General features: G+C 36.4%; 1 protein-coding gene across 1 annotated transcript in view; it reads left to right on the plus strand.

Annotated features, from left to right (window-relative positions):
• The window catches only part of LOC145259108 (protocadherin-11 X-linked-like), a 53,495-nt gene that overhangs the window by 15,405 nt on the left and 23,090 nt on the right, over positions 1–15,000 (plus strand). Inside the window, exons 2-3 of the mRNA XM_080116770.1 lie at positions 1–393; positions 12,121–12,274. The exon at positions 1–393 is cut by the window's left edge and continues 2,233 nt beyond it. Of these exons, the coding sequence (XP_079972896.1) occupies positions 1–393; positions 12,121–12,274 (547 nt within the window). The remainder of the gene's footprint in view (positions 394–12,120; positions 12,275–15,000) is intronic.

Raw genomic sequence — 15,000 nt, forward strand, 5'->3', positions numbered from 1 at the left:
TCCGGAGAGATAAGGTTGATAAAAAATGAAAAGGTCAAAGTTAAAAGGGAAGCGATAAGATTATCGATTGTGGTACAAGATCATGGGGAGCCGATGCTTGAGAGTTCGTCCATCTTTGTCGTGAGGGTAGATTTTGCCAACTACTCGTCGACGTCGGGTCACGTTGAGCAAGAGGACGTGAATAGACAGATTGGAATCATTCTAGGGACCGTGACCGCCTGCTTGTTCGCGAGTGTCATTTTAGTGGTGTGTATCGTCCGAAAAATCGATCGCAACAGACGGAATTATCCAACGCGAAAGTTTGAGAACATCGCAATGGCGAAATCCTTAAACAGGACTAACAAATCGCAGGTATCATTAAATATGGAAACGACAGATGTTCCCTCTTCACCGGTGAGTACATGTTTTTATTATCGTTTTTTGACGAGTAAAAAAAAAAAAAAAAATGGTGCTTGTTAAGATAAAGTCGACATATCGTTTTTTTTTTGTTTTTTTTTAATATTTGGTTTTAAGCAAAATAAACAGTACTTACTTATCATGTCGAAAATACTAACATATCAAAAAATTACGAAAATTCATCGAGTAGAAAATTATTTGTCACTTCTGTATGACAGTTACATATTAGCATCAAACACGAGTTATCGACCTCTGTCCTTAGAAAGAGAACTGCCATCTAGCGGCTATTATGTGAACCTCAAATACAAACAAGTGTTTACGATAACGCAAAAATATAAAATAACGAAATAAATAACACAAAAATATGAAAATCGAAACATTTATTGTATAAAAGATGTATTAAAATATAATTTTAATATATTAATATAATTTTTTTTTCAATTGAAAATAAAATGATAAATATGATAAAAACACGAAACATTTATAAAATTATTTTAGATTTTTTTTTTTTACGGTAAGGTTGTATAAAAATCTATCAAAATATAATTTAACATGAAACATAGAGGTTTAAGAATATATTTTTATATACAGAAAGATTGTATAAAAATATATAAAAATATAATTTTAGTTTGCACCAGCTTTTAGAAAAGGAAGAGTTATCGACCCCTGGCAAGCGACATCTGTTGGCGGTTCTTGAAACTAAAATACAAACATTCGCCTCATCTAACTGTCACGCATAAGTGCCAATTATTTATAGTTAAAAGTAATGTTTACGGGAAATTGGGAGAACTTATTTACCTTTTTGCTACTATAATGGCTGGTCTACTGTTTCAGACCATAGCAATAGGCTTCTTTTTTCTTTTTTTTTCTTTTTTCTTTTTTCTTTTTTTTTTACTAAAAAAACAAAAGCAGTTGTTCTGCTCGATGACTTTTCGAAATTTTTTAATATATTACTATTTTCGACATCGCAGTACTATTGTTTTTGCTTAAAACTAAATATTTTAGTATTATTTTACTTCAAGGCCCGGCTCACGTTCGTATAGGAAAATATTTTTTGTGTGTAGATTTTGGTGTGCTTAAAAAGAATTATAACCGTTTCCGTCGCAAATTTACAGTTTGCATGGTATTAACTCCTGGGCCCTAGAACTGTTTTCTGCAATTTAATAGCTTTCGTTTACGCTAGGCGGGGGTGTGTGCTAGTGTTTTCTTAAATGATGTGTTCGCACGCACGCGCGTAGTAAAGTGACTTGTCACATCGCGAGGGAATCTTTAGTGGACATTTGAAATAAAAAATTTAAAAAAAAATGTTTCATTTTTGTGTTACATAGTTTTCCATGCTTTTTAATTGATTTTTAATTGATTTTTAATTGATCTAAAAAATCAAGTTTTCACGAGCGGTTTACAAAAACATATTTTTATGTTCCGCGTTCTTTTTTGGGGGGGGTATTCAATTATAGAACTTGTATAGCTTAACAGATGCTTCTGAAGTTTAATTAACTATTTTCCACAAGTAACGCGCCGATATTTATCGAGCAGAGTACCGTTTAACATTTCACATTTCGTGGAGGGACGGGGAAGTTGTGGCAACCACAACAATGTAAACACAGAATTTTTGTGCAATGTTAAACGTTACTCTGCTTGATAAATGTCGGCACGTTACTTGCGGAAAAACGATTAATTAAACTGCAGAAGCACCTATTAAGCTAAACAAGTTCTATAATTGAATAACCCCTAAAAAAATAGAACGAAAAACATAAAAATATGTTTTTGTAAAATGCTCGTGAAAACTTACTGGCATCATTATTTTTACTATTAAATGATGGGAAAACTATTTATTTTAATTTTATGAAAAGTATTTTTTGCGATTTAAAATATCCGCCATATATTCATGCGCCTTGTGAAATGACACGTGACTATGCCCGCGCGAACCTACCTTTCAGTAGGAAACCACTCGTGCGTAGCTCAAAGGAAGGCGGTGAAATGTTGAGAAATAGTCCCAGAGTTCAGGAGTTCATATCATGCAAACGGTAAATTTACGACGGAAACGGTTATCATATTTTAAAAGCACACCGATATTTACATTTTTTTTTCTATACGAACGTGAGATGGATCTTAAAGTAAAATTTTACCATTTTTTTTTAAATCGATATGTCGACTCCATCTTAACAAGCACAATTTTTTTATTATTTGTACATTTAATTCCTATTCATTTTTTTTGTGTTGTACAGATCAGTGATGTTTTAAACGCATTTCAGGTGATAACATTATTTCGTACTTACGTGTCATGTCGAAATTAATATAAATTCCAAAAGTTACGAAAAATGATCTAGTAAAAAAATAATTACAAGTTCAAATAGAGTTTATAGAATTATCGAGTTTTATCGTGGGTTTTTAATGTGGAAGAGTTGTGCGACCAATTCAGTATGATAAACCGACTTATCTCCCTTGATTTTAAGAGGCCGCCATTTCTAAATACAACAAGACAGGACGTAATTGTGAATGTTAGTTTTGTTAAAAATTACTTCTAGCACATCTTCTACTGGATCAAATTTCGTAATTTTTGGAATTTATACTAAATTCGACATGACATGTAAATGCGTAACAATGGTTTCACCTGAAATGCGTTTGTTTAAATGATCACTAATCTACACAAGCACCCATTTTTTTTTTAATTTTGATTTAATTTAGATTTGTACTTATTATTCAATTATTAGACATTTTTGTATTTTAGCTTACAAGATTTTCAATTTTTAGACAAATTCGATTCAGAACAACAATTTTTAGACAAATTCGATTCAGAACAACAATTTTTAGACAAATTCGATTCAGAACAACAATTTTTAGACTAATTCGATTCAGAATCACGAAATTTACGGATCATTTGCAAATTTTTCCGGAAAATCCAAACAAATGCATTAATACAGTAACACAGTAACATAATAGTGACAGAGGAAATTATTAATGGCAGCGTAATTTTATGAAGAACACCCTGCGAATGCAAAATACTAGGAGGGAAAAAATTTGTGAGTATAAAATATTCAGCCATTGTTGTTTGTGTAAGCTTGATTGGTGATCGAGTATTTTGTCCGTTTACAGTTTTTCATGACACTTTTACTTGAGCAGATTTGGTACTTATACAGTTTAATAAAGACATTAAAAATGAAAATATCGAAAAAAAAAAAAAAAAAAGGTTATATTGTACGTATCCGTTATGGAATGAAGTTCTCCCCCCCCCCAAAAAAAAATTCACTTAATTTCATCAAATATAGTTTTTTACAGCGAAAAACCAATTTGTTATGATACCGAGCAAAAGGCTCGATTTTTTATGAAGAAAAGCTAATATTAAATATGGGGAGGGAGTATCGGCGCTTTAAATTGAGTTATCTCCCCGTGACGTGTTCTAAAAATCCAAACAAAAATTTAAAAACGTGTCTACCTTCAACGTGCTGTCAGAAAGAAAAAAAACATGTTTTTCAGCTGTAAAAGAAAAAAAAAACCTACAATAATACAATGCCGTTCTACATGACTATATTGAGAATTCATTTTTGCTATGACGTCAGATGTGTGGTTTGAAAACGTGATCGACTCACGTGGCTTAAACATACGTGGCTCAGCACATTCTCCAAATTGAAATTTAACAATAGCCAAATCCCAACATTCCATTTTTTAATTAAGTGAAATTTTTTTTTCGGAGATCTTCAGTTCAAAACGGATACGTGCAATATAACCTTTTTTTTTTTCGATATTTTCATTTTTTTTAATGTCTTGATTAAACTGTACAAGTGTTGCATAGGTGACATTCATGTTGGAGAGAGACGGCAGACATGTATATAACAATGGTGAGGGGGAGATTTATACGGTTGAGATGATAAGAGAGAGAGATACATTTCTTGTAAGAGTTACATAACGATGAGGGAGACAAAGTCCATCTTAAGGATGTTTCACACATTACCTTTTGTTGTTGAATGATGACACGGCACAGTTTTACAAAAATATGATAACTTCTTTATTATCGTATCGATCGGTCGAATGATGATGACGTCAAGGAATTCAAAGTGGTACTACATGATTAACCGTTCTCCCTTCGCTTCTAAATGGACCTCTTCTATCATGTTAGCTCTGTCCGACTGACTCTTCTGGTTGTTAGATCCGGACTCGACTGCTTCTGATCTTCGACTCTCGCTCCTATATTGAGAATTTATTTTTGCTATGACGTCAGATATGTGGTCTCAAAACGTGATCGACTCACGTGGCTTAAACATACATTTCCAAAACACACTTCTGCAACAAAGAATTGCCACTAACCTATTTTTCAACCTAACTTATTTTTCAATATGTTTTTAAATTGTATTGTTCATAATTTTTTAGCTGACCTTTTTAATTCAGTTTCCATAAAAGAATGCACAATTAAATTCTTTTTACAATACCAAAATATCTAAACTATTTTATATGAAATTTAACAATGCGAAATTCTAGTTACATAAAATTCATAATAACGATGAGGGAGACAAAGTTCATATTAAGGATGTTTCACACATCACCTTTTGCTGTTGAATGATGACACGACAGTTTTACAAAAACATGATGATGACTTCTTTATTATCAGATCGACCGGTCGAATGATGATGACGTCAAGGAATTCAAAGCCGTTCTACATGATTAAACGTTCTCCCTTCGCTTCTAAAGGGACCCCCCTCTGATCATGTCAGCTCTGTCCGACTCTGCTGACTGTTCGATCCGGACTCGACTGCCTCTAATCTTCAACTGAAACTAGCTCCTATATTGAAAATTCATTTTTGCTATGACGTCAGATGTGTGGTTTGAAATCGTGATCGACTCACGTGGCTTAAACATACGTGGCTCGGCACATTCTCCAAACACACTTCTGCAACAAAGAATTCTCACTAATCTATTTTTCAACCTAACCTTTTTTTTCAATATATTTTTAAATTGTATTATTCATTATTTTTTTAGCTGACCTTTTTTTAATTCAATTTCCATAAAAGAATGAACAATTAATTCTTTTTACAAACAAACATATCTAAACTATTTCATGTGAAATTTAACAATAGCCAAATCCCAACATTCCATTTTTTTAATCTATCTCTAAACTTTGCTTACAAAGTTCGAATCTCGGTCTATCCTAATCTCATTTTCCACTTAACTAATGTTTTTCCTATTTACAAGAAAAGGGGACCCTTTTTCTTGTAACACAAGTACCGCAGATTTTTACGTAGGCAGAAGCAGACCACATGATGATAATTTCGAGCAGCGGCTATTCAACCTGCGAAAAGCTGTCTGAAGATCACGTGATCGTTGCTGAGACTTGATGCGGTTGTTAACGTCCTTTGGACGGATTCTGACGTAAGCGACGATGGTGAAATGTGGAAACACTGTCTAGACTGGTTTTGTTTTTAACACGCTAGTGCTTATATAAGGGCTTTCTAGAATGTTCCGACCTGTTTACTGTCTATTGGACTCAGTGATATAATGGTCTTCATATGATCAATACCCCACTCGAATGATGAAATATAAACGCACGCACACACATACACACATACATGTATACACGCACACATACACACGCATACATATCCACACACATGTACATATGCACACATGCATGTACACACGTACACATACATATACACACATACATACACACATATACATACGTACATACACACACATACATACATACATACATACATACACACACACACGCGCACAGGGAGAAACAAACCAAATATCAAGGTCTCATGTACGATATGAAAAAAAAAATGGAATCTTAAAGAGATATCAATCATACCAGTTATTATAGGTGCCACAGGACTTATGAAGAAGAACCTGAAGTCCTACCTAACTAATATTCCTGGTGAACCAAGTGAAAAAGAGATCCAGACAATTGCACTTAAGGGAACAACGAGGATACTAAAAAGAGCTCTCGGTTGGTTTCAATAAAAAGCAGGGCAGTGTTGGCAGCTGGTTTGACTGCCCCATACCCAGCGTTACAATCTTCAAAGGAAGAAAATTTTTAAAAAATGCACACATACATACACACATACATGCACACATGTTATATATAGGTTTTCTTATTAAAAGAGAGTCTTAGAGAGAGAGAATTTTATTAAGAGGGATGTTGTTGTATCTTAGAGATTCTGTTGAGAGATGTTGTTGTAAAAGAGAGAGGGATGTTGTTGTGAGAGAGATTGTTCGTTCATAACGATTCATATATATTAAAAGTTCATTACTTAGATGAGTTTATGGAAGGAAGCTCTTGGAGTGAGGAGATAGTCTTCAGACAGTCTTAGTGTAGATATGAGATGTGTATGTCAGACATTTTATAACACAGATATATATAGACATATAATAACAATTTTCACTTTACCTTTCGGTAGAATCACAACACAAAGACGACGTTTTATAAAAACACACGATGGGTTTATTTCTTCTCACGACCGGCCGTGGTTTTCATCATCAAGAATTCAAAGCTTCACATATTAAGTTTCAAAGTGACCGTCTCGCTTCTAGACGTTCGAATTCCAAACTGCAGACTCTCGGCTGTCGTTCTACAAACTCCCTCTCCGTCTCTCCCCCTCCTTCTGTCTGCTTAACTCCCAAGTTTTCTAACTATCTCTAGAACTTTCTATTTTCCATGACGTCATACACACGTGTTCTGGACATACGTGTCCAAAACTTTTCCTTTTTTTACAAAAGGAATTTTAACCTATACTCAGTAACCTATATTTCCAATATGTTAAAAACATGTTTATTAAATTATCTTGTAGCTGCATTCTTTCAATTGAATTTTCATAACAAAATCGACAGTGCACATTCTTTTCTCGAAACTATTTTATCTCTATTCTAAACAAATCGTTTGTTTTACATTCCATTTTCTAATTCTCACGCGTAATCTATTTCTAAACCTAAGTTACGAGGTTCGAATTTCGCCTATGCAATTTCATTTTCATTTTAACTAAATCTCTCTATTTTTATACTTACATGAAAAGGGGACAGCCCTTATCATGTAACACACATATACACATACATACACGCACATACACACACATACATACACACATACACACACTAGTTACAAATCACAAGGATGTGTTCTAATTAGCAAATGTTCAACTTGTCCAACGACTCTTGAAAAAAGAAAATGTTCTTGGTGCATTCAGTTGTTCCAGAGAGTTTGGCTTTCATGATGCTAAGTGGCAAGGAACAACTTTCTCTTCTGCCTCTCTCTCACACTCTTTATCTTCTCTCTCTCTCTCACCCTGTTTCTCTTCTCTCTATATTAGCACTTATCAAGGCCAATAGGCAACTCGAGGATCAACTCGACGATGAGAGTTCAAACGTGCATAGTATTCAAATTTGGGAAAGAGGATGGAACAACTTTCTCTTCTGCCTCTCTCTCACACTCTTTATCTTCTCTCTCTCTCACCCTGTTTCTCTTCTCTCTATATTAGCACTTATCAAGGCCAATAGGCAACTCGAGGATCAACTCGACGATGAGAGTTCAAATGTCTTCAACCTGAATCTTGATGAACTTTCCCTGGACTTTTCTGCTCTTTCTCCGAAAATCAACCTCTATTCTACCCTCCGTGACATGAGCACTGGTGGCAAGGCATCATACACACACATACATGCAAACACACATACACACATATACACAAGCATATACACACACATACAATAACACATACATACACATACAATAGCACATACATGATGATGATTGCAACGTCTTGTCAGACGAGTGCCACTCCCTCAGACATTTAAAATCCATGAGCCCGAATGCCTGAGGGAGTATCTATACAAATATGATGTTACAGAGTCTTAGCTTTGTACGACAGCTAAGTCTCTCTCTCGGTTCAAAATGTTGAGATCCAGCAACAAGCAAGAGCAAGATAGCCAGCAACAAATTAAACTGCAGACCAGCTTAATGCGGGTACTGGTCTTCCGCTTTATGGTTTTTTAAATCAGAGATTTGCTTCTCCTAGAAGGGTTGCCTTCACCACGGCTTACGAGAGCTCTCTCTACCCCAATACACATATACACACACACACACACACAAATATACACGGTGCTAGTTGGCCGTTGACCCAGAAAAAGAGTTCATTCGCCCTTTGGAAAAAATAAGCACATACATACGCACATATATACACACATACACACACAAACATGAACTTTTCCTGGACTTTTCTGCTCTTTCTCAGAAAATCAATCTCTATCATACGCTCTGTGTCCATGTCACTGTGTGTATGTGTGTGTATGCATGTGCATGTTATTGTATGCGTGGCTATATGTGTGTATGTGTATGTCCGTGTATGTGTTCATGTGTGTATATGTTTGTGTGTGTATATGTGTATATGTGTGCTTGTATGTATGTGTTATTGTATGTGTGTGTATATGCGAGTATGTGTATGTGTATGTGTTTATGTGTGTATATGTTTGTGTGTGTATATGTATGTTATGTGCGCTTTTTTTTACATAGGCGTCACCACTTATCAAGGCCGGTAGGCCACTCAAGGATAAGGGTTAAAGAGTGTACAGCAGTCAAAAGGACAATATAGTAATCGATAGTAATGGAAGTTCGGTAAATTTGTTAACTTAAGTGGAACTGCTCATCAGAAACTTTTTCACGTTGGACTTGAAGACAACCATATTATAGACAGCTGGAAAGCAGGAAAACGGAAGACAATTCTACAAACGTGCAGGTCTAAGAAAGAAGCTTTGATCATGGAATCTATGTTTAGGTTTAGGCATAGATAAAGAGTGGGAGAAATTATTGATAGTGTTTTCAACTAGACGAGTGTTTCTTGTGAAAGTTTGGCGAGGGGGTATCATAGATTGAAGCTCAGTCGAACACTTTCCATGAAAATAACGATAAAGCAGAGACAAACTCGCAACATCTCTTCTGTGAAATAAAGGTTGCAGCGAAGAGAAAAGGACATTTCCCACCAGGCCACGAAGTCTATTTTGAACCCTCTCAAGGTAGGACAGGTCCTTTCTAGCAGCTCCTGCCCAGATGTGGCAACAGTATTCCATACTTGGACGTATCTGGCTCTTAATAAAATAGAGAATAGCATCAGCAGTGAGATATCTACTGGATCGATAGAAGTATCCGACCATTTTTTCCAGCGGCCTTGGCAACAGATTTGATGTACGTATTCCATTTAAGATCAGGAGTAAAGGTCAAGCCCAGAAGCCTGTCAAAACTTGAGCCCTCCCCAAGACGAGAGCCATTGATTTTAATTGATGCCAGCTGGGGATCAGATGCCTTGCCACCAGTGTCCATATTCCTCAAAAATAAATTTCTACCAGGAATAACTATCATGACAGCACGAGGTGACCAGAGGCTAGGTTTAGTCCAAAAAATATCTCCCTGCGGACAATCCCCAGTGGCTTCCCAAAATAAATCCTTTTTCATTGTTACATTGTCTGAAGTTTTTGTGTTTGTTATTTCAGTCGCTTGTGTTAAATCATTTATTTTCTTGGGGTGTGCCCCAAACGCACCAAACTCTAAAATTGCTGTCACATAAATGCTACCAAGACTAAGCTCGTTTCCTTCAATAATTACAAGAAATTTTCTCAACCACTAATAGCTATGGCTAAAGATACATTACCTAAAAGTACTTTGTTCAAACTCCTCGGCTTAACGTTCGCAGGGAACATGAGTTGGAACAGATACATCGAGAGCATTGTCAAAGCTGCTGCGAAGAATGTGGGCTGTATTTATTTGCTTCCCCGCTGAGCAAATTAGGCACAAGGCCGTTTTTTAATGTGGAGAGAGAAGGGGAGGGGGAAGGGAAAAGGGGGACCAGGTCCCGAGAGGTGGGAAATGAGAGCTGGATAGTGATTTGCCAGCTGGCCCAAGTAGGGTTGCCCCTACATGGACCAGAAGATTGCCACAAGGGCAATGGTTTTTGCTTGCAGCATCTGCCGGAACAGATGGTATTTATTTGCTCCCCACCGAGCAAATTAGGCACAAGGCCGATTTTTAATGTGAGGAGTGAAGGGAGAGGGAAGGGGAAAAGGGGACCAGCTCCCGAGAGATGGGAAATGGGAGCTGGTTAAAGGTCAGGCATGTGGGGTTGCCCCCACATCTGGTCTTTGCTAGTCATAGCTGGTCTTTGCTAGTCATAGCTTGCAGTATCTGCCGGAACAGATACTACACTTTGAGGTATTTATTTGCTCCCCCACTGAACAAATTAGGCACAAGGCCGATTTTTAATGTGAGGAGTGAAGGGGAAATGGGGACCAACTCTCCGGGGAGTAGGGGAGCTGGATAGTGACAATTGGTATGAAGGGTTGCCCCTACATTGACCAAGGTCTTATATGTGGAGTTGCCCCCACATATGGTCTTTGCTTGCAGTATCTGCCGGAACAGATGGTATTTATTTGCTCCCCCACTGAGCAAATTAGGCACAAGGCCGTTTTTAATGTGAGGTAAAAACCAGCTCCCCTAAAAGGGGTCACTCTGGTTACCAAAAATAATAATTGTCCCAGTATAGAGGGTTTCCCCTCCATTGACCGGTACAAATTATCCTAAGTGCAGCATCTGCCGGAACAGATACTACACTTTGATCTTGGTCCGAAGGCCACAAAGGTCCTCCCCTGCGGGAGAGGTGGGGTGTATTCATTTGCTTCCCCACTGAGCAAATTAGGCACAAGGTCATTTTTTAATGTGGAGAGAGAAGGGGAGGGGGAAGGGAAAAGGAGACCAGCTCCCGAGAGGTGGGAAATGGGAGCTGGATAGTGATTTGCCAGCTGGCCCAAGTAGGGTTGCCCCTACATGGACCAGAAGATTGCCACAAGGTCAATGGTCTTTGCTTGCAGCATCTGCCGGAACAGATACTACACTGTGATCGTCTTTGCTTGGCCCGAAGGCCACAAAGGTGCCCCCCGGGGGGGGGGGGGCTCTCTCTACCGTGCTAGATAGTTACTTACACCTGAAATTATCCTGTACCTCTAGAAGGCCACCATCATATGCAGTATTGTGGTCATGTTTGGGCTGATGCATCTGCTAATAGTCTCTCACAATTATGAATATGTCATTTTCATTTTCTGTTTTTAATAATATATATATATATATATATATATATATATATATATATATGTTTCATGAAAAACTTTTTGTTTTCATTAATTAAATCGAAACATTTCCAATTAAACAATTACGACGAAATGTTGCATCCCTCTGCCTGTTCTACAAGTACTTTAACGGTGAATGCTCTGACGAACTGCAAGAACTTGTACCCCCTCGACGTAAACACCCTCGACAAACCCGACAGGCAGCTAAATCTCACCCCACACAGTAGAGATCCCTAGATGTAAAAAATATTTCTACTTCAGTAGTTTTTCCCCAGAACCGCTAGACTTTGGAATTCCATTCCAGGTCCCTGCTTCCCCAACTGTACTGACGTGCAGAAGTTCAAGTGTAACGTGAACAGACATCTTGTTGCCCAACTCCCTACATAGTACCCCTATAGCTTATGTCCCTGATAGTAGCCCCCTACATCAACGTGGCACTGTGCCTTGTTTGGGCGAAAATGTAATAAAAAAAAAACAGTTTAAAATACTGATTTCGCCTTTTGATTCTAATGATAGGTAGCCCAAAAAAAACTGGCGTTTCCATTTTCGGCGATAAACTGTAGAAGTACCTTAAAATTATATATTTTGTTATATTTTCCGTTATTTTTTATTTTTTACTTATAGCAACATGAACAGACAGAAAGCGAAGTTCTGAATAAAACAGAAGAAGAAGAAGAAAAAGAAAAAGAAAAAGAAACGGACGAATGTTTAACCGATCAAGAAACTGAGCAACAAAAAGATTCCTTGAATCAAATTTCACTCCAAGGAAGTTGTGCAGGTAAACGTATTTTCTTTTCCATTTTTTTTTTTTTTCGTTTGCTTTTTTTTTTTTTTTTTTTGACAAGGAAGTCACCACATATCAAGGCCCGGAGGTCACTCGGGGATAAGGGTTATTGCGTGTACAGTAATCAATGGGATAGTGTCGTAGTAATTGTTAGTATTAGAGATTTGATAAAGTGTCTTACTCAAGGGGCGGTTCATCAGGAACTTGTTTATGTTGGACTTGAAGACATCCAAGTTGTAGTCACGTGGGAAACAGACAAACGGAAGAGAGTTCCACAGGCGTTCACTTCTAAGAAAGAAACTTTGTTCATGGAATCTACGTTTTGATTTAGGTAGAGATAAAGAGTGGGGAAAATTACTGATAGTGGTTTCAGCTAGACGGGAGTTTTTCGTGAAAGGTTGGCAAGGGAGGGGGGAAGAGATAGGAGATCAGATGAGCATTTCCCATGGAAATAACGATAAAACAGCGACAGGCTCGCAACGTCCCTTCTGTAGGAGAGAGGTTGCAGGGAAGAGAAAAGGGCATCCCCCACTAGGCCACGAAGTCTATTTTGTATTCTGTCAAGGCAGGATAGGCTGTTTTTAGCAGCTCCTGTCCAGATATGGCAGCAGTACTCTATCCTTGCTTTTCAGTTAAACATGCAGAATTGTTAAAAGTTGAGCAATCGTCCAAATAATTTATATAAAAATTAGTAAAATTTAAATGTATACCGACCTGTATACTTTTAATATGCTGAAAGAGCTATAATGTTTTCCCGTTTTTAACGGACCAGTTTTTTATATTTGTTAATATTATTCTCTTGCTTGTATATTTCGTGATTTTGTCGTTAAACAAATCCATGTTTCCTCTTTTTCGTATATTTACGTTGTCAGCCATTTTTCCTAAGAAAATGTGGATTTCATTGTGACTTGAGGAGAACGTTAAAACAGAAACGAGAAATGAGCTTAATTCAGAGCAAAAGTGTTTTTGTTTTGTTATGATTTTTCTAAATTCAGAAATTGAATCTTCTTGTATCGAACAAAAACAAACTAATTGTGCGCAACCATCAAATAACTTTTGATTGTTTCCATTCAAACAACTCGAAAATTATGCACACAAAAAAAAAATCAACGAAAAGAAATTCTATAAAAAATTTTCTTCCATAAACCTTCCACACTTTTTTTCGTCAGCCATCTTTCCTAGTCAAATCCATTCATTTATATTTAATCAAACATGTTTATTGGCTTCTTCATTTTCTTAACATGATTTTCCAAGAATTAATACCGAATCCATCGATTATGTTGCGTTGCGTTTAATCTATGCGAGTTCCATTGCATCTTCTTGCTTCGATTTTGTTGTTATCAATACGCTTGGATCTAATTAGACAAGAATTTCAATGATTGCCTTATCGTCGTTTCCGGTAGCGCTCCGAAGAAAATTAGGAAGTACTTTATCTGACTATAATCTCAAAACCATCGCTCGAGGAATGTGAGGACCAGAGGCCATATGAGTTACAAAGCTGCCAAAATTAAACTTAAGTTTCACTTTGCAATCTTTGGTCTTTAATTAGAACATTGTTTGCAGGGAGACTATTGTACAAAATTTGAAGGCGTTACTGTTTTGTTTTTTCTTTTTTTGTTTTTTTTGTTGTTGTTGTTTTTTTCTGTGTGCAGTCTGTCAGTTTCAGAAATGAAATAAAACGTTCAATTTAAAAAAAAAATTAATTTGAAAGGGTCTTTTCTAACGATGTATTTTTTTAAATATTTATTAATATTATTTTCCTGGTTGTACATTTTGTAGTTTTGCCGTTAAACGAGACCATTTTTATAGAAAAGAGAAACAACGAAATGGAGTTTCATTCTATATTAATAAACATCTTTATTTGTCATCTTCGTTAGTAGCGTTGGTAGAAGAGAGCCATTGGTATTAGTAAGAGAGTCCAATGTTCGAACGCGCACGTGTATTTATAGTAGTCATGAAGAGTTCGTTGAAAGACAAAAGTGTTCGATGCATTTAAAGATAGAATTGATATATTGCCGGCTTGTTGAGGAGAGAACAGTTCAGTCCACGTGTGTTTATAGCTAGTAGTCGCCGGGACAAAGGAACCCGATTAAATGTGTTTATAGCTAGTATAATAAATTCCCCTTTTCAAATAGTGGACGTGACAGATCGATCCAAAACATGCTAGATGATGAAGCGGAAAATGAATTTATCTGTCACGTCCACCATTTGAAAAGGGGAATTTTTCCCCCGAAATATATTATGGATATTGTCAGAGACATAACAAGTAAGACATTTGTATTTAATACAACTAAATACATATATGTATATATAGACATATATGTATGTACTTATTGATTTGTAAATCGCCACTTGTTTTCGTTTTCTTTCACCAACACCGACTATTATCTCATTCCTCGCATTGTGATAGCCTTCTAAATTTCTACTATATATATATATATATATATATATATATATATATATACCTGCATGCATATGCATATATGTGTGTGTGTGTGTGTGTATATATATATATGAAATGAACAAGTTCCTCTTGGATTCGATATATCTTGCCGAACAAGAGGGAATGGGGAGACTCTTTCGAAATCCGGAAAATGTAAAATAGACAAACAACGTATGAAAATAACTAAAACATGAACGCAAGTGGTAAAGTTTAAATCAATTTTATTACAAAAATAAACTATGGTAGGAGGGGGGGGGAAATGAGAGTAAATAAAAAA

Source organism: Euprymna scolopes, chromosome 34 (assembly GCF_053919585.1).
Source record: "Euprymna scolopes isolate OS-2025 chromosome 34, ASM5391958v1, whole genome shotgun sequence".
Classification (NCBI taxonomy): Eukaryota; Metazoa; Mollusca; class Cephalopoda; order Sepiida; family Sepiolidae; genus Euprymna; species Euprymna scolopes.